The 25,679-nt window shown below is 42.4% G+C and overlaps 4 protein-coding genes across 10 annotated transcripts in view; 1 reads left to right on the top strand and 3 right to left on the bottom strand.

The window, feature by feature from the left end:
• Window positions 1-391, bottom strand: part of LOC105459320 (transcription elongation regulator 1) — a 10,312-nt gene extending 9,921 nt beyond the window's left edge. Inside the window, exon 1 of one of the 2 annotated variants that reach the window (XM_011705247.1) lies at window positions 231-391. In XM_011705247.1, coding sequence (XP_011703549.1) covers window positions 231-391 — 161 coding nt within the window. The remainder of the gene's footprint in view (window positions 1-230) is intronic. The other variant, XM_011705248.1, reaches the window with a different exon arrangement.
• An 819-nt stretch (window positions 392-1,210) lies between these two features.
• On the bottom strand, window positions 1,211-3,700 carry LOC105459323. 2 transcript variants are annotated; one of them, XM_011705256.1, is made up of 4 exons: window positions 3,388-3,700; window positions 2,693-2,767; window positions 2,439-2,610; window positions 1,211-2,294 (listed from the first exon to the last, which is right to left on the bottom strand). In XM_011705256.1, exons 2-4 carry the CDS (start codon window positions 2,693-2,695, stop codon window positions 1,939-1,941), a joined length of 531 nt encoding a protein of 176 aa, XP_011703558.1. In that variant the 5' UTR covers window positions 2,696-2,767; window positions 3,388-3,700; the 3' UTR covers window positions 1,211-1,938. The 2 variants fall into 2 exon arrangements, with proteins under 2 accessions (XP_011703558.1, XP_011703557.1); XM_011705255.1 differs by having other exon boundaries at window positions 2,693-2,836.
• Window positions 3,008-6,799, top strand: LOC105459322 (DNA polymerase delta small subunit-like). 4 transcript variants are annotated; one of them, XM_011705254.1, is made up of 7 exons: window positions 3,008-3,223; window positions 4,576-4,796; window positions 4,923-5,224; window positions 5,301-5,511; window positions 5,581-5,815; window positions 6,137-6,429; window positions 6,637-6,799. In XM_011705254.1, the coding sequence occupies exons 2-7, from the start codon at window positions 4,592-4,594 to the stop codon at window positions 6,771-6,773; spliced, it is 1,383 nt and encodes a 460-aa protein (XP_011703556.1). In that variant the 5' UTR covers window positions 3,008-3,223; window positions 4,576-4,591; the 3' UTR covers window positions 6,774-6,799. The 4 variants fall into 4 exon arrangements, with proteins under 4 accessions (XP_011703556.1, XP_011703553.1, XP_011703554.1 ...); XM_011705251.1 differs by lacking the exon at window positions 3,008-3,223 and adding an exon at window positions 3,832-3,986; XM_011705252.1 differs by lacking the exon at window positions 3,008-3,223 and adding an exon at window positions 4,187-4,258.
• A 500-nt stretch (window positions 6,800-7,299) lies between these two features.
• On the bottom strand, window positions 7,300-20,115 carry LOC105459324 (KAT8 regulatory NSL complex subunit 1). Of its 2 annotated transcripts, none has more exons than XM_011705257.1 (12): window positions 19,362-20,115; window positions 15,558-15,929; window positions 13,358-15,153; window positions 11,783-12,285; window positions 11,066-11,257; window positions 10,710-10,941; window positions 10,285-10,392; window positions 10,091-10,166; window positions 9,812-9,968; window positions 9,367-9,587; window positions 9,129-9,263; window positions 7,300-8,642 (listed from the first exon to the last, which is right to left on the bottom strand). In XM_011705257.1, exons 3-12 carry the CDS (start codon window positions 14,923-14,925, stop codon window positions 8,496-8,498), a joined length of 3,339 nt encoding a protein of 1,112 aa, XP_011703559.1. In that variant the 5' UTR covers window positions 14,926-15,153; window positions 15,558-15,929; window positions 19,362-20,115; the 3' UTR covers window positions 7,300-8,495. The 2 variants fall into 2 exon arrangements, with proteins under 2 accessions (XP_011703559.1, XP_011703560.1); XM_011705258.1 differs by lacking the exon at window positions 19,362-20,115 and adding an exon at window positions 18,975-19,046.
• Between the last annotated feature and the right edge of the window lie 5,564 nt (window positions 20,116-25,679).

Here is a 25,679-nt window from a genome sequence, read left to right on the forward strand (position 1 = left end):
GGGGGGGAGAAAGAAGGGGACGTGCGACGTGCGATTAATGGAATCGAGATAGCTGTCAGCTCAGATAAGATGGAAATATAACGAGAAGAGCACAAATAGCATGCGAGGTTGAGGGGGGTCGGGGGAAGGGGGATCAAGAGAAAACGAAGAGACGCGGACTGGCCGCGATGACTGGCGATGACCGCGGAGCGCCGGGAAATCGCGCAGCGCGTCGTCGCGGTATTACGCACCGAAAGCCGCCGCGGCCGCGCGGCATGAAGTGCCTGTAATCGTCGCCCTCGTAGCTGTACTCCTCCGCCTCCTCCATGGCCTCGTCATTGTGCTCCTGCTCGCCCGCGGGGGCGGACTCGGCGGTCGCGATCGCGGCCGGCTGCTCGCTGCTCGCGTCCATCCCGTGGGCCGTGGCGCAGGCGGAACGAACCCCCGAGAACGAAAGCGGAGAGGGTGAGAGAGAGAGAGATCAACAAAACAAGCTGGGCACTCCGGTGACGGAGAGTGAGAGCTCCCGTCTCGATCGCACGCCCATTCACTATCACTTCTCTCTTCGTTATCTGCCTCCCTGACTGCTCTCAGGCCAGAGAGATCCTCGTCCAGGCGCAAGCGGAATAAAAAAACCGCCGCGGACAAATTACTATTCTACACGGCGAGAGATGCGGGCGGCCCGTAAACACGTCGCTGCTGCAAACACGCGCGAATTCCCCTAAACGCGCCGGCGTGGCAAGAGCAGGCCTGCTGCCGGGATGTTCCTAAAGCCCGTATCATCGACTTTTGCCGAACGGGAGCGTCGCCCATTGGCCCGTCGCGACTCGTCTCGCGCGGGTGCGGGAACGGGAGTGGAGGAAATGAGATGGCAGAATTGTGTGGATTTTCGAAACGCGATCTAGTGTCTTTCGTTTCCTCGGGGAGAGGTCGAGCGCGGTCACCGAACGATCGCCATATTTTACGAGCGGAATTTTTGTTTACCTCGGTTGAATTTTTTTTTATATACTTGTTTCCGATAGAAAAAGAGAAAATTTTTTCGAATTATTTTTTGTTGACGTTGCTATAGTTACATAAGCGTGTCACGTGTTACACAAGTGATTAGAATCTAACATCAACTATTTCTTGCCAAAGGCTTTGGCGTTTCGTAAAAAAAGAGCAAGACGTGAGGAAGAAAAAATTAAGAAGGAAAAACACGTTTCATGTTTCATGAAGAAATAAAGTCAAGAAATTGCAAATATAAAAATATATTGTGTATTAATCGCATTACGAAAAATGCCATGCTATTATATACATTTCTGTCGTTATTTAATAAGTAAAATAATTGTTCTTTTCTACGTATGATTAAGGCAACGAGAATTTAGTTAAAAAATTTCAATATGTATAGATATTCCTAATCAATTCAATACTGTAAAGTTTTGCGATTCTGCATTACCTGCATTAAATTTATATACATAACCTATATGAACACAATTTGTACTGGCACATACAAAAATGTAAGCGGCAAGAAAATCAATACTTTTTATTTACTTATGTTATTACGTTACGGTCTCGACTATGATTGATTGATTCGTTTACTGCTTACATTTTTCAAGTGCCATTAACTTTATTGGGTATTGTTATATAAGTATCGCTTGCACTGTAATGAGAAATGTAGTATGTACTGGGTGCTGCGTTCAGCAGAAAAAAACGGCTATGCATCTGTTGTAAAATTCTTTACGATTGGTTTTTACAATAGCATGGGGAGGGGGGAAGGCATTTAGATCCATGAAGAACTCAGGGCAAGAACCAATCGTGTTGAAGAATCTTACAGCAGTTGCAAAGCTGCTTTCTCTGCTTAACGCAGCTGTGTACATTTCAATACATTTTTCTTGCTTTGCTCCACTATTCTGACTATTCGAACACTATATTGCAACAGAACACAAAATTTGTCGATTAATTTTGGTGTGATATATCATTTCAGTTTATCATTTCAGTTTTAGGGATCCTAGTTCTTTTGAGATCTTTCAAGACTTTCTTGTAGTTTTCAGCGAATTTGTAGTCTTCAACGAATTTCTCATTCAAAAGATCTGATACTACTGACCATGGAATGTCCGAATATTTTGTTATTTCGAGACTTTCAAACAGCGAACCATCCTCTTGTCGCACAGCTAAGCCGATTATTGCAGGACTCGTTATCATTGCCAGCGGTGAAGTTGGGTCGTACTCGGACAAAGCTTTAACAGGGTTGGATAATTCCACGGGCTTGTCAAACTCCTTATCGTTTAGAGACATGATAAATAGCTGTTGATCCACTGGCTGCACTTTGAATATGGCTGTAAAATATATATATATATATTGATCACAGTATTAACGTCTCTATTGAGATAATAATCGCGATGATGTGCCGAGAGTAAAATGATTTCGCTGTTACATCTCTACATATCTCTCGAGATACTATTATACTTATGATGTTATACCTTCGATCCTTTTCTTAAGTTCGAAAACAGTGTCAGTCTCCAACATGTCGAGATATAATGTCGTTTTTTTTCGTCTAATCATTAAATGTATGTCTGTAATTCTAAGCTCTGTCTCATTTTGGTCTTGCTTCTCCTTGACAGTTTTTTCCTCAGTTTTTTCTTTATCTTTCTCCTAAGATACTCTTAGAGATTAATTGATTTGGAAACAAGATGTATATTTGTTGATTAAATAAGGCAACATTAAAAACTATTACCATTGAGTCTAATTATATATGTGTGTATCTAATAAAGCCAAGACGAGTTAATATATTCCCCCTAGGACAATAAATCTGGAATATTTATTAGCAGAGATTTAGCTCTGTTGATAGATTCAGTGTTGTCATTCGCATACTTCAGGACTGTAAACATCGATGTATTGTATACTCAGTAATATTTATGCTTTTTAATATATAAAGGCCGAATTCATAAACTTGAAATATATATTCTGTTAAATTTTTATATATGCAGCTATACGAATATATAAATATAAATTAAATCGTTTATATATTAATAAAATATCTACTTCTCTGTTTCGCTTTTTTCTATTCTTTTTTTTTAACGTTACACTCCGTGAACGTCGATCTTCACCTTAGAAATCAAACACTTGCGTTTCGATAAAAAAAAAAGCGTAAACATGCCATTTAAAAATCTCTCGTTCCAACCGTGAAATATGTAATATATGTTCTAAGATATAAAAATATCGATACGACCGAGGATAATTTTACTTCAAATTCATTAATTTCAAGGTAATTTTAATTTATGTAAAGGAAACAAATCTACATATATATATGCATAAACATTAACTTGAATCACTTATAAACCATAAACAGTAGTTGAAATAAATTATACATAGCAAACGTTTCGCGTCACGTGCTGCAGCATCGAAAAGAGGCTCAAAGATTCGAATTACCTTTTCGTGAATTAATTAATCAATCAATTTGTTGATCAAACAACTATAGTTGTTTAACTTTGGTCACGTCGTATCTTTTGCCTTTGCGATCTTTATAATAATTCTCTCGGACACGGCTGTGAGAAGAGAAGTTTCTCGAAAAATGTATGGGACATGTATAAAAAAAAAATGTCAACTGAAATTTTTGGAACTACTTAACGCTGCGAGAGCAACGCGACTACTAAATCAACCGACGAGAAAGGAAAGTCAAATCCGGAGTAAACGGAGATTCATTGGCTGTCGCGTCGGTCCCACACGTGCGTGACTGACGCGGGCCAAAGGACGAATCCTAGAACGGTATTCATAGTCCGATCTTATAAAATATAAATATTTAAAGATCGTCTCAAACACAAATCTGGAGACGTTGTACGGTCATTCCATTGGCTGAGCAAGATATTGAGGTCACTTGAAACTGGACATAAATTTAAGCTCGGACTGTGAAACGCCGTACTTTCTTGCTCTCACAACGATCACTTTTACGAAGACGAAAAAGGCGCGAAAAGGCGCTCGCACGGCGTGTGATATCAGTGCTGCATTTAAATAAATATCGCATGTAATTTGTAAGTGAAAAGCGATGCGAATCAACATTGAAAATATCGAGAGGCAAAAGCCCTCGATATCTATAGAGAATAATGAAAACGAAAAGATTTGTTTTTTCTGAAATGCTCTTCGGAGTATCGGTCTTTAGGTTATACAACGCAGAGTCTCTCTCTCGTTCCATAGATATATAATATAATATAGTGTTAAAGCATTTTTCCTATTTTTTTAAATAAAATTATATAAACACGTGAATGTAAACTAATAATTTTCTCTTGTGATAAGAAGATACGAGGTATATAAACAGTCGCTAGATGCACGTTTTTATCACAATCGAATATCAACAAAAACAATTTTGCAAATAACAATTGAAGAATAATTAAATGCGATTGAAAGATTAAATTTAGCTTTTAGTAATTATTAATATTTTTTACAATTTTAATATATCAGAAATACAAATGCACAATAGTGTATAATAAATAGATCCGAGCACATTATTGTGTTAAAGCATTGTCTATAAATGTGGAGGTTTAATGGATAATTAAATATCTTTTTTATTGCATAAAAGATTTATCAGAGTAATATGTACGTGATTCTTTTTATTACATACAGGATATATTTGTTAATAATGGTGCATACAACTAACGAGTCCAATGAAAACCTGCTTTCAAGCCCGGAAGACAAAGAATTTAAGAGATTGCCAGTACAATATGAAGACTTGACCGGTGATTTTGATGATAAATTGAACGACTTCAAACAATTCTGTAACATATATTCAGTGAGACTGGCAGAGTTGAGAGAGACGTTGATACCACGAGTTGTTGCAAAATGGGGTGAGCTTTATGCAGTGCTATTCTGAAGTTCTGCTTTATTAAGAATTAAGATTTTTATACACAAATGTTTTGCGGTTGTGATTATACAATCAAGCGATTAAAAAATTTATTTATTTACTGTTTCAGGAAACGTTCAGATACTAAAGTTAGCAGAGTTGGAAGATTTTGAAGGGCAGGAATGCGTGATAATTGGTACCCTCTATAAACATCAAAAGTGGAAGCCATCGATATTACATGAATTAAGCGAGGATCATCAACTCACCTTGCCTGAGCCAAAATCGAATTACTGCTCAGAAAAGGATCAACTCTTTTTGGAAGACGAGATGCTGCGTATCAAATTAGTAGTCGAGGATAAACAGCTGAAGAATTACGTTACGGGGGTTGTATGTGCCATTTTAGGCTACAAAGACAAGAATGGCAGTTTTGAGGTAAGTGTGTACATTATGTGAAATTAAATTACTTATGTATGTATAAAAACACGTATATGTTTGATACTTTATTCAGATCAAGGAATGGTGTTTCCCTGGTTGCGTGCCTAGAAGTTCACCAGCGCAGCCAAAGTCCAAAGGAAAGCTGGTATTCTTATCTGGACTCGACTTGGCAAATACCTCGACGAACTTATCGTTAAGCCTTTTAACCGAATGGATATGTGGAATGGCGGGGGACACGGCGGTACAAGAAGATGCCACTGGCATTACTCGAGTTATTATTGCTGGTACATCTTTAATGCCTTCATTAGTGCAATCTATTTTCACGCTTTAGTGAATTACTGAATCCCACGTAGGTAATTCGGTCAAGACTGTCACGAAGACGAACACTCTGATGGGGCACGCCGAAGGGAAGGCACAGGACGCCGCTATAATCAAGGAAATCGTCACGGCAACAACATTCGTAGATTCATTTCTCTCCGAGATAGCAAAATGTTGCTGCATTACCGTAATGTCGGGTCAGCACGATACCACCAATGCAATGTTGCCACAGAAACCGCTGCATCCATGCATATTGCCACTAACGTCCAGGTATTGTGTAAATATACATACCGATTACAGTAGATATACATTCCGACTTCTCAATGAACAAGATAAGATTACAACTCTGTAGAGCTGTTTGAACAATTTTTTTTCCTATCATCGCATAGCAAAGGAATAAGATTTTAAAGTTGTTTTTGTTTATTTATACAAACTTCTGCATATCTCTATACAAAAAAATTTCTGCAGTAATTCAGAATTGATATCTATATATAATTTAATCTTTTTTCAAACTTTTACGGATATCTTTAAGATTTTCCATCCTAAAATCCACATGCAAATACAATTCTCATAGAAATAATATCTTTTCAGATTTGAAAGTTTTAAAGGAGCGACCAATCCGTGGATAGGCAAAGTCGCCGAACGTGTAATAATGGGCAGCAGCGGACAGCCTATTGAAGATATTATGAAAGCAGCCGGCGAGACAGACATCTCTCCTTTAGGCTGGTTGGAAAGAACGCTGGTTTGGAAGCACATGTGTCCGACTGCTCCGGACACATTACCGATATATCCCTACTCTGTGAAAGATCCATTTATCATAAACCACTGTCCGGATATATACTTTGTGGGTAACACGGATAAAGTCGAAACAAAACTGTGGAAAGGTAAATATATCATAGAAGAGTTGAATATTTTACATTTTTACAAAATTGATAAAAGAATACTTATATCTTAGTTATGTTAAAAAGTACCATATAATGAAATATTCGCAGAACATATATTTGTTTCGCTATTTTTGACATTAACGTAATCATTCGTACATTCTTTGTTGTCTCCTTATGCAATTATCAAAGTGCATTTAATATTTGTAGGTGAAGAAAATCAGATGGTCAGACTAATTTGTATTCCAAAGTTTTCCTCTACGCATACTGCAGTCATGGTAGACATAGAAACTCTGGATACTGAATTCATTTGTTTTGGAACTGGGATACATACACCTGATGAATAAATTCACAATTTATCTGGATAAAAATAGATGATCTAACAATAAATTTTTTTAAATTGCCTTATCATATCAGATCATCTGTTATCAATCTATATTTTTGTACTTTTATCATATTATTTTTAAAATATATTATACGAAAATTTGTAAATAAAAACGTAATTTTATATTTCAATAATAATATTATTTTTCAGTCTTGTGCGTATGCAGTTGGCCTAATAATAATGTATATATTATCTCTAATTATTTCGATATTATCGATTATAATTAATTACTATAAAGTGAGATTTAAAAAGATGCAGAATCGTATTAAACTGTCAAAATTTGCTTCGTGATGTTAGATCGTAATAACAGAAAAATGCTGAAGACAAATAAGCATATATATATACATATATGTGTGTAGAAATATACATAAATATAATACTTATCTATTTTCAGCATTTTTCTTTTATTACGATCCAACATCACGAAGTATATACGTATAAATGAATGCTTGCACGTGAGAATTTGCATGTTGTAAAAGAAAGAACAATTTCTGTTGTCACCTATTTTTATTTGCATCTCGTAAAAGTGATATACAAAATTGAAACGCATGCGACTCTTAAGAATTCATAGACATTATTTTACCTGGTTATAAAACTTTTAATACGAAAGAAAATACATGTAGTATCACAGACTATTAGAAAATTGCGAAATCACAGTGACACAAGACTTTATTTATATGAACGCTTAAATTAACAAGTGAATATATATACTTCACAAATTATACCAATGATAAGAACATAACAGTCAAAATACAGAGTGTCAGAATTTAACTGATAACACATTTTTAATTATTAGTAGTTTCTGTTCTACATCAAATTTCACACGCTATGTCAAGAATATCTTCTATGATACATAAATTTACAATTTTTCTTTTATAATTTTTAATTTTTATAACATTATCCTTACCTGTATAATGTAATAGTAATATCTTAAGACACGACTCGGTCATATACGAAAATAAAACGGGATTATCTTAACTCTATAAAAAAAAATCCATGCTAAGGAAACTGATTTTGACTGTTACATAAATTACGTTTGCGAAATTAGGTGCAAGAGTTTCGTGGCGGACAATGTACAAGGATTTAAATACAAGTTTTGACATAATTGATAAAATAGTAACGTTACATTTTAAGCATTTGTAATATTAACACTTCTTGTAGAGTATGTCACGCAGGCTGCGGTGTATATTCTCTCTCGCAAAATAGAAAAAGCATGTGTGTATATATATATATATATTGGAAGGTACACAGTGCTACAGAACATTTCGATTGGCACTTTTATTTAAAATGAAGAGCTCCGATCGCAATATAAATACAGTTTTTGTACAAAACCGCACAATTTGTCATGAGATTCCACTTCTTTCAGAGAATTAATACTATCTACTATGTGTAACAGAGCAGGAAAAATCAATAATTCTAAACGTAATATGACGCTAGAGTTCTACTGCTTTGGCCAAAATAGCAATACTTAAAAAAAAAAGCAATAATAATTAATTAAGGTATTTCCATTAATTTAAGCAGAGAGAATGAAGTTATAAAATTTATATTTATAATACACTTTACAGGTTGGTAATTAACTTAAGGTGCAATGTTACATGACCGACAGGTATATATAACAATTGACAGGTAGCTTCTGCATATAGTAACGATGTAGATATACTGTACTTATTAAGGGTTTTATATCCTATCTTTTAGCCGTCGGACGTATTCTCTCCTTCTCAGTGTCTCTATCGTCAGCTACCGTCCATTCGGGATCATTGGGATCCTCACCATCTATATCGCAACAAGCCGATTCGGTCGAATCCGATTCGGGAGAATCCATTTCGGCTTCCTAGAAACGTAGAAATAGCGAATGGTTAAACATGACCGTCGTCGTCGGCAGTCACCTATCGACCCGATTGGTCCGCTTTTGCGAAAAAACTTTTAATTTAAGATTGCAAGCTCTCATAAACGGTAATTGCGTGAACCAAGGAGCAAACTAGAGTCGTGTAAAAGATTCTATAACGCATGGAAAATACGTAAATACGATTAATCTTAACGCGATACCTTTCTTCATCGTTAAATACAATTTTTGCTAATTGCGTGTGTCTATATGTGTATGTGAGATGAAAAATAAAATGAATTACGTTATACAGAAGTATGAAGCGTCAAGTGGTACTGCTTACCGGAAATAGCCTCGAGAGGAGCCATGAAAGTTGGCTCAAAGTGTATATTAATAGTCAGTACTAACACCCACATACATTTTATTATATGATTAAAATTTATCTCACTTAGATACTCGATGCAAGAGATATCAGTACAAGTATAATGTACGTACATCATCGCCCTTATCGCCGTCGCGGGAACATAAAGACGTTGATGAGGCCTGCCAATGTCCGTCTGGCATCACTTCCAGCATCTTGTCGTAAGCTTCTTCGGATAATGGGAATACTCTTGGCTCGTACGGCAATATCTGTACGAAAAAATTTCAAGGACGTTACACGACGATGTCACGCGATATTTACTTATTATTTATATTAAACGCGATACGAGATATCGTTACCGCGTGTACTTACCTCGTTATCATCTTCGGTAAATGCGGCTGTGGCATCGTCTCTCCCGAGTCTTAAAGCGGGCATGGTGCGACGTCGCAAAGAATTTTGTAAAGCAGACGATCGATGCGAATCTAAACCCGATGACTCTGTGTCCTGCACCTGAGACGGAGTGGCAGGGGGAGATGTGATTGGAGATGTCACGTCTCCACCGAAGTCACTGCTCGCGTGCGGCGACAAAGGATCTGAAACAGAACATTGTTTTTTTTCCATAAAAATGTAATTCCATCGATGCACTGTTAGATAGTTGTGTGCTGTTATATCAAGAGAATTATTTAAAACATAAGTAACTCAATAGTGCCTTTGTTAAATTATTTAAAAAATATCGTGAAAGACGCAAGTGTAGAAGAGTTAACAGCTCGTAATAATGGAATAATGAATGTTCATAGTTAAACGCGAGCCGACATACCTGGTGTGTTCGCACCGCTGTCTGCTCTGCTGTCGATACGACGATTACGAATACGTGGTTGATTTGGCGTATTGAGATACGTCATGAAACGTTTGTATTCCTCGCGCTCGCTACGCTCGTGCCTCAGAGCGATCGTTTCGTCCGACATATCTTCGAACTAACAGAATCATACAAACAACGAATTAACATAATTATGAAAGAGGAAATAATAGATTATATGATTTTACCGTGCTAGTTTTTATCGTATATAAGTGATTATCTCTCTCATTATTTACTTACGTCACTGTCCGGATCAGGCCTGTGCATCACACCATTTTTCACATCCATTTTCGAGGGTTCCTCGCACAATCTCCATCTTTAATGAATAAAAAATAGGGAAATGCTTTAATATAATACAGCACTAATAATCTTACATTAAATTTGTTCAGAAATTAGAATAATCGTGAATTATAAATAAATATACAATATCTTACTTTGGTGTTAATATCTCCTTATATTGTAACTTTTCAGGTCTAGTTGAAGCAGCGACACTATAAGGGATGACTATATTGTCGATGTCGTAAGAGTTTTGTCGCAAACGCCTGAAAAAATACATACACACATACACACACACACTCACACACATATATGTATATATATATATATATATATATACATATATATATACACAAAATGTCACAAATGAGTCATGGATAGTTTGTGAATGCTTTAGTATCTTTCGAATTGACAGGAGCGATAACGGCTGACGATTTCATGAATAGGAAATATAATCATTCCTCCACTTCATATTCTCAAGTACCTCGCGCGCCGTATTATGGAAAACTTCGCGTGCCGGATCGATATATAGTGATCTCGCTAATGGAAGAGCAATTGATGCGTGAACGCTGGCATCGCTTACCCATGTGAATTGGAACTTTTCTCTTTAACAACGTTTTTCTCCGTCGAGGCAGTAACGTGTTGCAATGGAGAAGGCACTGGGGATGAGTGTTTGCTGGAACTTGAAAGCGCGCTAACGTCGTCGTCATCCTCAGTCGGCAACTTCGATACTTTTTTCTTACTCAATCCAGGCACGCTTCTCTCGTGACTGAGTCTATTTCTCTTTTCGCTTTTCAACATTTTTCTCTTGATCCCTGTTACAAGAGAAGGTATATACGTTATATCGCACCACAAGAAAAAACAAACAACGGGAGTGACTCATTCTCTTTTACTGAGCAAGAACGATAGATTGCAAAATAACGTCCTCGTAATACGTACTTGCTGTAAGAATAGTAGAGGATGATTTCTTTAATCGCGCGGTATACTTTGTTCTATTAGGAAGTTTTTTATTTCTTCTTTCGTTGCTATCTTTATCTTTCACACGGGTAACTCGCAAATTGCCTCTCATCATTTTCTGCTGCCATTCCACTGATTTCATAATAGCTTCTAAATGTGTTCCATGTACAATTTCTACAATAAACAAAAGACGTGAGAGATATAATATAGTATACAGAAAATTTTTCATTGTTATATTCAACAATTTTGAGCTTTCATTCAAATATTAAAAAATGTAACACTGCAGAGAAGACTAATCTGCAAATGTACGTACAAAGCATAATTTTCTAGATTATATATATATATATTAAATTCTATCAACGTATTTGTATTGAATAAAGCTCCAACTTAAACAATGGAATCTTTTGACAACAAATAATAAGAGGAAAAAGCCAAATTCGATCAAGGCAGGAAATTGGTTGTATAGTAATATTTTTAATTTTTATATAATTATTTCTGCTTTCAATTATAATAGCGTTCTAAAAACCGACAGTAATTGGCGCGCAGTTTACGGTTGTGTACAATAAAAATTTAAACATTCAAAAATTAAAACTAATCTAGCCTCGGTCGAATTTCGCTCTTCCCCCCTATTATTTGTTGTACACACACCAGCCTTGTTTGAAATTATTGAAATCTTTTTACATTTATGAGTAAACATACCATCAGAGAATGACAACACCGGATGATAACTGGGATCAACAAGTGCTACACGTTCCTGTACAGAAAGCTGTTCAATTGGTTCTTGTGGCTGCATTGGATCTAGCCTTCCTGTACATAAAGCACACGCAGGCAACACATGATCACAATTGCATCTCACAGTTGACGCTTTAGCTGCACGCTTTGAAACTTCGTGTAGCCTGTCCACTTGCAAAAGCTTTCGCTTTCTATAAAAATTCCATACAAATGGACGCGTTCTACTAGCTGGTAATTCACCCTCGGGCGAATTGTATCGTCCAGTGGACCCTGGTAGAGCGCCACTGTATCCATTAACGGTTTCCGCATTTTCGAGAACGACCAGGCCCTTCGCGGCCCTGATCTGCCGTTGCAGATCATTATGCTGTCTAATTCTGTATTCTAAATCTGATATCTGTGCCTGTAGCCAGGTCCAACGTGATGCTACACCTGCACGATCCTGTGCATATCTCCATGCTGCTCTTTTGGATCTGTGCAAATAATGTAACAATACGATTGGCCTACTGATTTGCAAGATTAAAGAATTATACGTTGTGTAACAAATCAGTGTAGCCTATTATCGTAAAAACTAGACGAAATGCCGAGACTTTAAGAAGCATATGGACTCGACAAATTTAACAAGAAATTATTTTTACCACATCACTTTACAGAATCACTTAAATATAACGTACACAATTTGCAATGTTGTTGCAGCTACATAAACGCGTTAAATTCGAATGTCAAACGTCAAACTATTACAAACGTGTTTTCGAAACAAAATATTTCATAAATAAACTAAAGATAAAGAAACCAGAACCGAGCCAAAAAACATATTTCGGTCCGTTTTCTTCAACTGCGGTGATATTTATTACTTGATGTAATAATCAAAAAAATTTCAAAACTTTATATTAGTAACCAAATTAACGAAATCACTGCTTATTTTTATATCGAGGTATAATTCTTGAGTTAAAAAAATTACAAAATTTTAGGAATCCTATCTAAAAATCATCTAGAATATTTAAAAGTGTAAACAATAAAAAAAGTTAGACTTTCCACTACAATATTTAATAATAAAGATTAAATAGCAATAATATTAAATTAAATTCTTGCTAGGAAAATATCAAAACCAAATATAATCAATTTCAAAAGAAGCAATTGATAAACTCAAATTTTTGATAATAATAATTAACAAAATCTTTACTAAATTATTTTAATAATCATAAGAACTCGGTCATTTATAACAATTTATTATTTGATAAATAATTGCTTATTATATAATAAAATGTATATAAAAAATAATTTTTTCAAAATAATTCAGAAATATTTGGAGTACTTTTATCACATTCAAACTGAATAAACAGTCTATTTCTTTATATTTCTTTTCCTCGTAAAGCGACACAATTTTAGTTAGAATATATTTATCTTAAATAAGCACAAAATAGAAATATAGATCAATATTCAAAAATCAAAGTTGTACAAAAGTGAACGAAGGTAAAACGTGTGAATGCATTCGTGCTTAATATTAAATTAATTATTAAATATCTTATTAAACGTATAACTTACATGGACAGACGCTGTTGTTGTGTATTGTTAAACGTCTGCATTTCATCGCAACTTTCTCCACCACTACTGGATGCTGTACAGTCCGAATCCAAGTTAGATTCCACAATATGTAATTGCGTGGACAAAGATCCGGCCACATTTTCCACTTCTTCACCATTTAGTTTAACCTGAGGGGTACCAAACATTGGCTGGCGATTACCGTTACTGCCGGACGTACCACCACCCACGTTATCGCGCGACCCTCCACCAAAGTATCGGCACACTCTTTGACGGTTCACACTGTTACTCTGAGCAACGCACATTTTCTCGATTCTCTGCAGAAACGAACGCAAACTGCCGCTAATCTCGGGAAAGTTTCTCACATTGGATTTCGAGCCAATATTAGCCAATTCTTGTAAAAGATATTTTTTAACTCCGTGATGAGCCAATTCGAGAACGCCGGTATTCTCCTCCGCCACGTGTCTGCCTATTATTCTCGTCTGAAGTTTTCTCAGTCTTCTCAATAAAAACGCACATCTCCTCTCGCTTTCAAATTGTTTCTGCATCACAATGTCCTGTTGCAGTCTCAAATTGTTCGACTTCTGCTGATCCACCGTGTCCACTGGTATATTTATATTATCGTTGCAAAGACTCATTACGTCCACGTCGTTAAGTAAATCCCGCTCAAAGGACGCGAATCCCTCCTCAGGCATGGCAAACATCTCCACGCTGTCGACAGCGCCTTGCACTGGCTCAACACCGTCCGTGGAAATGTTCTCGGTGCTCTCCGCACCCTCTATCGAATTAATGACCTGCAATATCTCTTCCACGTTGTGCCCGATATCAGCGACATTCGCCATGTTGCACTGCTCGGCCGTGATATCGGTGCCGAAGGCCATGATCTGATCGACGTCCAGATTCTTATTGTCTTCCGTTTCGGTCTCGGTAGCCACCAGGGGCAAGTCCACGTTCGATTTCAAGAAACCCATGTTGTTCGTTTGATCACCCATAGATGGGTCGTTCATTATAATGTCGATCACCTTCCCCTCGGCGTGACCGGCGTCCGGCAGCGTGACCGGCCGCTCAAAGTCCTCCTCCTCCTCTTCTTCCTCCTCCTCCGCCGCCTCCGCCGCCGCCGCCGCCGGCGCCGCCGCCTGCTGTTGCAAACAGTTCGCCGCACCGTTCCTCGATCCGATCAAGTCGGACGTGTTCGTAAACGCGGACAGCGAGTCGAGGTCGTTTGCGTACTTGGAGTTAATGACATCGCGTATGAGGTCCTTTGAGATACCGCGCAAGCACTGCTCGTCGATCTTCGACGGTTGCACGTTCGCCGGCACCACAAACTTGGTCAAGATCTCACGGTCCTGGCACACCTGCGTGGCCTGTTCGGCGGACAGAAAGCCGCTGGCGGCTGGTAGGGTAGGGAGCAAGTTTTCAGGCTTTTGAGGACCGCCTTCCGTCAGAGCAGGGGCCATCACTGCCACTGACGCTGCCAGTGCCGCGGCCTCCACATTCAGAGGCTCCCACGACGTGCCACAAAGTGCGCGTCCGCCGCTCCTGCACTCCCCGTGCGCCGCGCTCACTCCCATTCATCCATTACTACGGCTCTGTCCTGCCTCCCTTACCGTCCGCCGCCCTGTTCAGACTGACTCTTCGTTCGACTTGACTCTTTGTCCCAACTGTTTCCGCTTTATTCTAATAAACAGTTTTATCATTGGCCTGCCATCATCCGCGGCCGCGTAATTACGTCGTTTCCACAGAATCTCCCATGTTATCGATCATGGATCCATTGTTTATCACAAGGTGATACCGGTTTCCTGCAAAAGTCCAAAATATTACATCATCGCCTCGTCGCGTTTCATTGCATAAATTTTAAGAAACCAAATAATCGAAGCAACAAGACTTACGTAGAATTTGATATAAATTCAGATAACGATATTATACTTTTAACTTTGCAAATAAGTGTCATGTGTCTTTCAATGAAAGAATTTTGAGAAAAAAAAACTTAATAGTGCCAAGTCCTTTAATCGCACGTTCAAACGGGGTTATCTATGCGTTACGCAAAATTACATAACATTTTTTAAGCCACATAGATAACTGCCGTTGGAGCAGTGCCGCGAGACGTGCGCGTGCGCGCGAGCGTGCACGCTCGTTCGCAATAGACTTCGTCCCGAACAAAGCAGTGCGAAATTATGGAGTCACAAACATGAATCTAACTCACTTCGTTTCCACGTTTGAGGAAGCGTAGCATACTTGACGTCTTCTTAAGCGTATTTCCCAAAGCCTGTCCTCTCCGCAACGTAAACGAAAAACGTCTCACCACACAACCAACGACGATAATGATGATGACGATGACAACAATGATAATAACGATTCTCCTGTAGTCGTAGCAACGACGCTATTCAGTTTTAGGGCGACAACTTCCCAGAGTCGGACTTTGTGCCCGCGCAATATTTTCTCTCTCGCTCTCTTTCTCTTTCTCTCTCACCGCTCGCTACAGTTGACGACGTGGCGCTGTTAAAATATTTCCGAGCGCGCCGAGACAGGGGCTATCCGGTGCACCACGTTCCGCATGCCGCTCTTCTTCTGCGCCCTGAAAAAAGAGAGAAGAGAAAAGGAGGTAACGCCAGATCCACAAACGCCCTTACGGTACACGCTCCGCGTCTCGCGTAAGACGCGCGCCGCGCGCTTCTGCAGCGAAAGCTGCAAACCACGATCATTAGCTTAATTCCAGGAAAGCATTTTACGGTCGAGTACTCGCGTCTGAGTCCGAGTACCCATCGGGCTCGGCGCGAATCAGCGAGATGCGCCTCGATGCAGAGGAGGCGGGAGCGTACACGCCGCAACTTTCGTTTCGCGCGCGAATCAATCCGCTCCCATCCTGCGTTTGCTTCTCTTTCCTCACGAATTGTAAACTACGTGCCGTTTTTCTACGCTTCTGAAAAAGCCTGCGAAGAATTATTTAGACAGTACTTGTAAATCCCGAGCAAATCTCGAGAGTTGAACGATACATTGAGTGCAATTGGAATAGATTCCCAAGCTGTTCAATAGATGAGTCACGCTTAACAAGACGTTACGTCGTTTAATTTTCAGACGGTTTTATCTTATCTGATTCTTATAATCTTGTAAGTAATCAACGATCAAAAAGCTGTGTTTAATTCTGTAATTTTTATATATTCCTGATACACTCAGTATTTTCTACCGTTCGCTGTGTGTGTGTTTTTTGTGTATGCGCGCATGTGTGTCAAAATGCATTTGAAAATAATATCTTGTAGCAAATGGCAGTTTGAAAAAAGTGATCTACCTTCGGTCGCAAAATCGCGCGCGATTCGCCCTTTCCTCTCACTCAAATCAGCAATTCGGCTCCACGCCGAAGTCTATTTCAGATCGCAATATACACAATAAAATTCGAACTTTCAAAGTGCGTCCGACGACACGGCGTTGCTATAGTTACAATGTTTGCGGTATTTCAGCGTGGATAATATTGCGCAATAAAACGTAGTCGAATCGTGTCGCGGATCCCGCGGGCGCGAACGCGGCACAAAACTCGCCGGGAGCGGCTCGGTTGAGAAATAAAACGAAATCGGCAAATACGGGGGAGCGCGATACGGGGCGTCGAAGAACAATTGATAGCAGACGACACGGAGAGACACCCATCGTGTATGTATGTATCGTAGGCGGCCGATACATACAAATGACTCACATGATTACCAGTGCGATAATACAAAACAACAAATCTCAATCGATACTACTACGGGCGGGGAGGGGTTGAGGGTAGCGTAAATCTTGACTACGTTTACGAAATTCTCTTCTTTTTTTTTTTTTTAACGTTCCGAGAAACGCACTACGAGTCGGCGGAGCCAGCTGATCCACGATCGTGGTCGCTTATCAATCAAATTCCTCTCTCCTTATTCTCCCCCCCCCCTGCCGTTCCCTCGTTATCAAAGCGTATCGCTATCAACGTCGGAGCTCCGGAACGCACACGCGTCCTCTTCCGATCTGTCGCGACGCAAAGCGTAATTGTTGTTAAACTCGAGCGTCTTAAACATTTAAACACGCGCGTTCTCGGCGCGCGCGACTCGCCGCGCGGGATCCGCCGCGTCGGCACGCGTATCTCACGCGTTTGCACGATGAAAAAAAAAACGGGGGCGAGGAAGATGAGAAAAAACGCGTACGAACACGTTGCGGCGCGTACAATCGCGGCCGGAAGCGGCCCGATATTTCACCACGACGGGGCAATCGGGCGTATTGTCGACGGCGACGAAGTGAGACAAAGGGAGACAAACATGAGCTTCAACCAGGAGGGAAAGAGAGAGGAGAGGGAGAGAAGGCGAGAGGGAGAAAGAGAGAGAAAGAGAAACATGGCAACCACGGGACGTGGAATCGAGAGCGGGCAAAACCCCGAAAGGAAAAAGGATTCGGTGGGAAAGAGGGGGAGGAGGGGGAGGGAAGGGAGACTTCGACCGGGAGCGCCGGCAGGAGGACGGGGCTAAAGGCGGGAGGAAAGGGAGGAAGCGCCGGAGGACCGATAGCGAGGGAAAGGGAGCCGTGCGGGGGACCCTCTTTTCCCGAGGGTTGCGAATTCTCTCCTCCGCTCACGGGGAGACACGCGCCTTCCGGCGCGACGTACCGTAATTTTATTCATCACGCCGCCGCAGCATACGCACGCACGCATCCACACGCATGCACGCACGCATACACACACAAACACGCACATACGCGCGCACACATAACACAGGTAAATTAAAGCAGCGGCACACGGTCTGACGCATTACCACGTGATACGCTCACGGTGGATTAATGAAAAGGAATGAACGACGAACGGAGCCACGAGAGAGCCGCGCGCTGACTGCTGCCGCTTCTTCCTCCTACTCCTAATCTTCGTCATCTTCGTCGTCGTCGTCGTCGTCGCCGACCGCACGCCGCGCGCGCGGCGTCTATTGCATAACGCACCGCGTCGTGCCGCACATTTTTCGAACATTCGGAACGTTTCGCAAGATGCTCCACGAACGCGCTCTAGCACGCGGCGGCGAGTTCACGGAGTGCCGGTTTACGCTGTTGCTGCTCTATCTCTATCCTATCCGGTCAATGACAAACGACAAAAACGGCCGTGAGAGAATCGGAGAATTTACGTGTGGAATCCATTTCCACGAGAAAGAATTTCTGCCCCGGGAAAGTGCTCGAAATGATCAGCAGATTCGGGAGTCCCATGACCATCCGCGAACGTAAGTCTCGCTGTAGCACACCAGCGCGCGATGCTCTCGTGGGCGATGATCCCGACGAAGCCGTCGCGACCCGCGCGCGCGAGAACGCGCGAGTGGAGCTCTGCTCCGCGAAAGGACGCGCCACTCTGCTGCTCTACCAGGAATCGGCCACTATTACCTCCCCCTTCCCCGTCGGCGCGCTCCCGCGTTTCGTTCCCGCGACGACCGACGGCGAGAGTATCGAGCGCGTTTTAGCGAGCCGTCGTCGTCGTCGCGTCGAGGAGGAGCAGCAGCACAACTCGAACAACAACACGCGAACACGCAGGCGATATGACCGGGGGCCGCGACGACGACCGATATCCTCCACCTCCTCCACTACCACCACTACCGCCACCACCACCACCACACCATCACCTCCTCCTCCTCCTCCTCACCTCCTCCGTCGCTCCGCTTCGAACGGCGAAGACGCCGTACAGGAACACGCCCGCGCGTCGTTCATGTAAAAACGAGCGGCTCCCTCCGAGCGGTGCCGTCAGCGAGACGATCGGACGAACGGTCGGTCGTCTCGCGATGTACAATGGCGGAGCAAAAAACAGGCCTCGAAGGTAGTCGCTTCCCTCGGATTCACGGGTTACAACGCACGCTCTCCTTCCTTTCTTGCTCGCTCGCTCACTCTCTCTCCCTCTATCGCTCAAGCTCTCTCTCTCTCTCACACACTCACTCGCTCTCTCTCTCTCTCTCTTTCTCTATGCTACGCTCATGCTCGTGCTTTCTCGCTCGCTCGCCCGCTCCCTCCCTATCTCCATCTCACTCGCTCTCACCTCTTCGTGGCCGGGCTCGGCATGCTCTCGTGGGATAGCGCCGCAGGCTTTAGCGAGGGAACGCTGCCTGGGCCCCGGCCCTTCGGGGGCCACTCTCGCGCACAACACCACCTCGTGCACGATGTCGCCGGTACGTGCGGTGCACCGATAAACGAATCGCGATCACGTCCGTCACACCCAGAAACGCGCACGATAATCCTCGTCGTTCGCGCTCGGCTGCTCCCGTCCACCGCCGATCTCCGTTTGCGAGGCGACGCGCGCGCGTTCTCTCCTCGCTCTCTGTCTCACTCTCTCTCTCTTCCTCTCTCGCCGACTCCGTATCCCTCTTTCTCTCTCCCACTCTCTTCCTCTCACGTAACTGTCGTCACGGTACGTCGTACGTGCACATCGGCCGTCCGCGCGGCGCGGGGCCACCACCGCTTCCTTCCTTCCACGCGCGGAGAGAAGCACGCCCGGGGCAAGCACGCACGCACGCACGCACGCACGCACGCACGCACGCACGGATATCGTCACGCGAAACGCCTCGCGCACACGGTGGCCGAGGTAACCGTCGTAGGTTCAGCACCACGCGCGATCGGACGGACACAGCAACGCGCACACCGTTCCCGTCTGGGTTGCTCCAGGCCTCGGGGCCGCTTCACACGGAGAGTCGCACTCGGCAACGACGCGAGCTATTTATCAATAATATATATAGGAAATTCGACCAACTTCGCTCGCCACCATCGTCGTGATGCCGTCGCGCGCGATCGACCAATACTGCGGCCCCGCTGGCCGGATGTGGCCTTCGTGGGCCACGCCGCCCAATCGGATTCGTTTGCCGCTACCGCAACGTCCGATGCTAAAGTCCGACCCGCAAGCCCGCCGCGACGACGCGACGGCGCGAACGCGCGCCACTTCGCCGCGCGTGCGCGCCGCTCCGGGATACGCCGACACCGCGCGCCGCTTCGCGCGGGCGCCAAATTCGAACCGAAACTCTCGACCCGTTACTCGGCGCGTGATTCATTCACGCTCGATGACACCCTCTCCTCTCTCTTTCCCTCTTGTACATACATCCGGCATTTCGAAAACTTATATGCAGTACAGCGATTCGACACGAGATCCCGATCTTCGATTTCACGTTATCGCGATCGATCGCTCTCCGAAGTTTCCGTTCGTTCCAAATATGGCATCGCGTCGCGCCGCGCGCGCGACGTAGGCGTGTGACTGCCGATCGTGATGACGATCGCGAAACAACCGGGATACGAGGTCGGAGATACCGTTTCACCAATAGTACTCCATATGTTGACAAGGTGATAACGATGCTTCGCGTTGACAACTAACAATTAATAATCCAGATATCTCCTAACGTCGCCCGTGTTCCCCCCGCTGTGTCACGCAGAATCGTGCAACGTGGCGCAATCGATGGGATTTTACTCCGCTACTTTTACCCGATCGCGAGACACGCAACGTATTGCACCTGCCGCCCGGAGCTTGCATCAGATATACTTACGGAATTTTCTGACTTTATTCGCCGACCCCACGATTTGCATAGCGTCGCCGTCAGATGTCGCGTCAAGTGCCATCTAGCGCCTCGATTAAGTCGATCGATACAAATGGTAAGATAATTCTTTGAGAATTCGAGGTATGTTAAAACTTATCGACCATGAGTAAATTTTCGCGATCATCAATTATCCAAGGAGCCCGAAGGTAACTGACGTGTAGCGACTATAATATCAATATGAAATTTTTAAATCATCGATATAAATATTTGAATAATTTATAGGATGCAGTATTAGATTCATGATTTGTAGCTGTATAATAAGATTTATTATAAGATAAGATTTGATAAGATTTCGAATATTTATTAGTTTGTCGATGCTTTTGGGAACGCGCCACTGCGTTATTCTCAATTTATATATTATTTTGATAGATTCTAAAATCGTGAGCACAATAAAGAAAATATTAAGAACAGGAAAAATATATAAAAAAAATAGTATCAATATAATAAAGTAATAATAATAAATGTTAGAATTTCAATCTATCAGAAACCATGGACTTTATGGAATACACGATTTCTGATTGAATAGGTTGAAATTCTTGTATCTATATTCTTGTTCCTAATTGTTTTGTGCTCTGGTCTAACGCGACTTATCCGCAGGATAATACAATTTACCCGCGGATTCATGTTGATACGTCGTGTGCGACAGTCGCGACAGGTGGCGACACAAGTCTAATTTAATGGAGGACGCGTGACGACGCGTCTCTAGTTCTACTTCGTCTAACAAGCTCTCGAGCACGTAATTCATGAACGCGGAATCAAACTTGTTCGAGCAAGATCAGATCCTTATTCGGTAATTATACATTTTATATGGTATACTCATCATCAGTCTCCAAAACGTCTTTATTTCTTGTCGAAGCCCTACCGCTGATCCGTCGATTGTCGAATGTCGACTTAATTTTAGGTTCGCTCTTTGTAACTGCAGAACTTGCAATTTCACCTTCTTTTCTCTAACGTCTAATTGTACGCCCATTTCATTGTAGTGCAGAAAGTAATGACCAGGGATCTTTATTTCTTGAACGACTATTGCAAAAAGCTTATTTCATCGGACATATTTCAAGTGTAATTATGGAAAATATAGGAAGACGGGATTTAGAATTCCGCATACGAGCTTAATCGCGCGATCTGATCGGCGGAGAAACGCGAGCCTCGGACATTTTATCGTGCGGCTTTAGCCCGGTATTCCTGGAACAATTTGCATAAACCCAAACAATTTTTTTTGCGTCCGATCGGCGTCGTTGGGAAATTAATTAAAATCGGTCGCCGGCTTGCCAAGCGGCTGCTGTTTTTACGGACGTTTCGATTAATCGATGCGAATGATACGTACATACATACGTTTCGCGAAATTTTGAAATATGTGACTGAAAAACGCACAGGAATAAGCAACGACGTGAAGCGAGAAAGAGAGAGAGAGGAGGGAGAGGAAGGGAGAGAGAAACGTAGACGCGGATAAATTGAGAGGGAGGAGCGGGAAAAAGGGAGCGAGAGGAAAGGCGGGAGGGAGGGAGGGAGAGAGGGCGAGCGCGCGAGAGGGAGATATGGAAGCTAGCGTGAATATTTTTACCCAAGCCTGTTAACTACACTCTGTTATTTTATCTCACGTACGCGGCTTTCCTACTACCACCGTCGCGCCGGCGCTGGAATATAAGTTTTAAGGCGTGTTTTGATAGCGTCAGGGCGTGTCAGCCGGGGCTTCCTACCTAATGGATCGCTTCTTCGCTCGTTCGTTCCGTACTTTTTGAAGAGTGCACAGCTCATGATACCGCGAAACTTTCCCTCCGCCCCGCCGATGCCCGGCGATGCACCTTGCGCCGCGTTTTCGCGAAATTTTGCCTTCCTCTTTAGCGCACGCGACACTCCAGAATATTTATATGTCTATCGCGGTTCGAGAGCGGATTTGCGAAAAATTGTAAAAGTATCGAAAAAGATATATTTATAATATATTTATTAATTATCGTGCGCTGTACGATCTTTGAGAATTTTCAAGATATATTGTATGTTCGAATATTGTAGAAATTTTATTTCATCAGAGATATAATTGTTTTTACTTTTTTTTGTAATAGTTGCAATTAAAAGACGCTAGTGAAATCACGCAAAAATCATGAATCAAGATCATAATTATATCTAAGGAGAGAATGAAGTGGTAAAATTAAATGTCCACAGATTAAAAAAAAATTTAAAGAGTAGTGATCTTGGAAATCTACATATTTTCCTAAATTATATCATAATAATAACATATTAATTTTTGCTGTATCTGTTTTATTGTCTAAAGGAAAATACGTTTGCGGGACACGTAATTAACCCTTCGAAATTTTCTGATTCTGTATTTATTACACAATATATAATTATCGCACGTTTTATTTCGCATCGTAAATATGAGATTTTTTTTCAAAGATATATCACGTACGTGATCGCGATTCTACGCACAGATAAAAGTCGAATACGTATTCCAGGTAAACGCATTTCCCTCGCGATCCCGACATCAATTTATTTCTGGCAATATACGCGTTGCGCCGGTCGCGTACGGCAACATAATGCGCGTAACGATAATGACAGTGACACCTGCATCAGAGATGCGTGTGATCGGGTCCCGACCTGCTGGCAAAAACCGCTTTGCCGCCGATTATCCGTTTCGATGATAATTTCTCGCTGCGGAAGGATGAATGGAAATGGCGGTGGGCGCGGTGAGAGCGCGGATGAATGAACTGGCGTGTACGCAGAAACGCGAGCGCGTCGTTGTTTTGGTTATTTTGGCAAACCTAACATAACACGGCTTGTTGTTTAACAAAATAATTGATTTTGTCGCCTCGTCTCCGTGAGCCGCCCGCCGCCGCCCTCCGCGCCGCTCCTCGTCCTCGCCCTCGTTACCGTCGTCGCCGTCGCGCGCTTCCTCTCTTTCCTCGTTCTTCGCGTTCGCCAGTTCTCCGTCCATCACTTATTTCCGCGCGTATCCTCTTCGCGTCTCTCTCTCTCTCTCTCTCTCCCCTCCCTCTCTTTCTCTCTCTCTTTTTCTCATTGATGACTCCCTCGCTTCTAAGACACGCGTGCCGGATAGCGGGTCGCTACTTAGCCGCCGTACGAAAACAAATTGTTCGATTCCGTTTGTTTGCCGCCGCACGATGAAGATCTCGCGTGGATTAGTCCTCGCGAACAAGGCTAGTCTTGGCGCCGACGCTGTCGTCGGCTCGCTGCAGCATCAATACGCGTCGCGTCCCCTCTCTCGGTTTTATCATCCCTGGACCTCTTACGACATCTTTCAGCTTCTTCCGGGTATTAATGAGAGCGCGAGAGCGAGGCTCTTGAAATTTTACAAAACGCAGTCGAACTAATACGCGTGTAAGAGAGAAGACATCGTCGTAATTATAGAAAGAGCGCACCGTCAGGGTGACGATTTAAGCGAGAACTGTCGTCGCTCATCGGCATCGGCGCTCGGACTTTTTTTTCGCCACAAATGTTTACTTTAGTAAAAGCGCACGAAAGAGTCGCGCGCGGCGTTAATACTAATTCGAGATTCAACCCCCTACCCCCGCCCGCCGCCGCCGGAGGATACCGCGCGGCGCCGACGACTGACGATGTCCTCGCCCGCGAGAGCTTCCTCTTCACCGTGCCGTTTGTCCCTCGGGTGATGGACGAAAAAAATGGAGGACGAGTACTCGCCTTTTGGAGCAAGAAAAATATTATCTCAGATACGCGTAGTAAATAGACGGGTTTAGAGGGACTCTGTGTGTACTTCGCCGTCGCTAATACAATTACGGGCCGTGACGCGATAGGTACTTGTGATGGCTTATGCGCACACACACACACACACACACACACACACACACATACAAGCGAAGAGCGATGTAAAAATTACATTAATCCTTTCTGACTTAGCTTCGTTATTATGAATAACTCACTGTGTTACGTTTTAATATTCCATTCATTAGCCAGCGTTCATCATATAAAGTCAATTTGATGAGGCATTCTCGTTCGAGTAAATGATACTTATGCGCGTCTTATTAAATGGTCTCGTTAAATATTTAAGCAAATAAATCATTTACGAATTATCTGAACTGCTCAGAATGGTTCCAGGTATATGGAAAAGATTTTTATCATCGGCGTTATAAATGACGAATTCTCACAAATATATGGACTCGATATACATTCGCGCGATGCGGGCGCGCGTTTTCAGAAACGCGCGTACGCGATCCCAAAAATTAGGCGTCGCTCTTCCGGATTGGAAGGAGGCCTTCTCTCTTTGTGCCTGAAATACACCCCGGGATCCCTGAACGAGCGGCATCTGTAATAACAAGGCCGTTCTTACAGTTCACTCTCCCCCTCGCGTGTGCGCGAGTAGCGAGTACGCGAACGAGGCGAGTTGGACTTCGAGTGTTCGATTAGCCGATCGTATTACGTGTTTAACGTGAGCATCATTGTGACGAGATTCCCCAGTTTTCCAGGTTTCCTCGAGTAGATGTATGAACTAATATCAAAAACAACTGAAATTGATCGAACATCGACGAATGAAGTTGATTCAATAGTTATAAATCGAAATAATTAGAAACATTAGATGATAATTGAGTTTGATTCCGTTTTATCTTATACCTAAAAGTAAAGAAATAAAAATTTAAGCATGAGATTTTTGCATATAACAGTCCATCGCCCTGTATAAATTTAACTTAGACTTAGAGGATGTCTGAAATATTGTGTCAGTATAAATTTTGCATTTATCACGTGAAGCACAATTCTAATTTCCATCACGTAAAGCGTGGAGATGAATACTTGTGTCTAACTTCTTAATT

Source organism: Wasmannia auropunctata, unplaced genomic scaffold (genome assembly GCF_000956235.1).
Source record: "Wasmannia auropunctata unplaced genomic scaffold, wasmannia.A_1.0 LD334196.1, whole genome shotgun sequence".
Classification (NCBI taxonomy): Eukaryota; Metazoa; Arthropoda; class Insecta; order Hymenoptera; family Formicidae; genus Wasmannia; species Wasmannia auropunctata.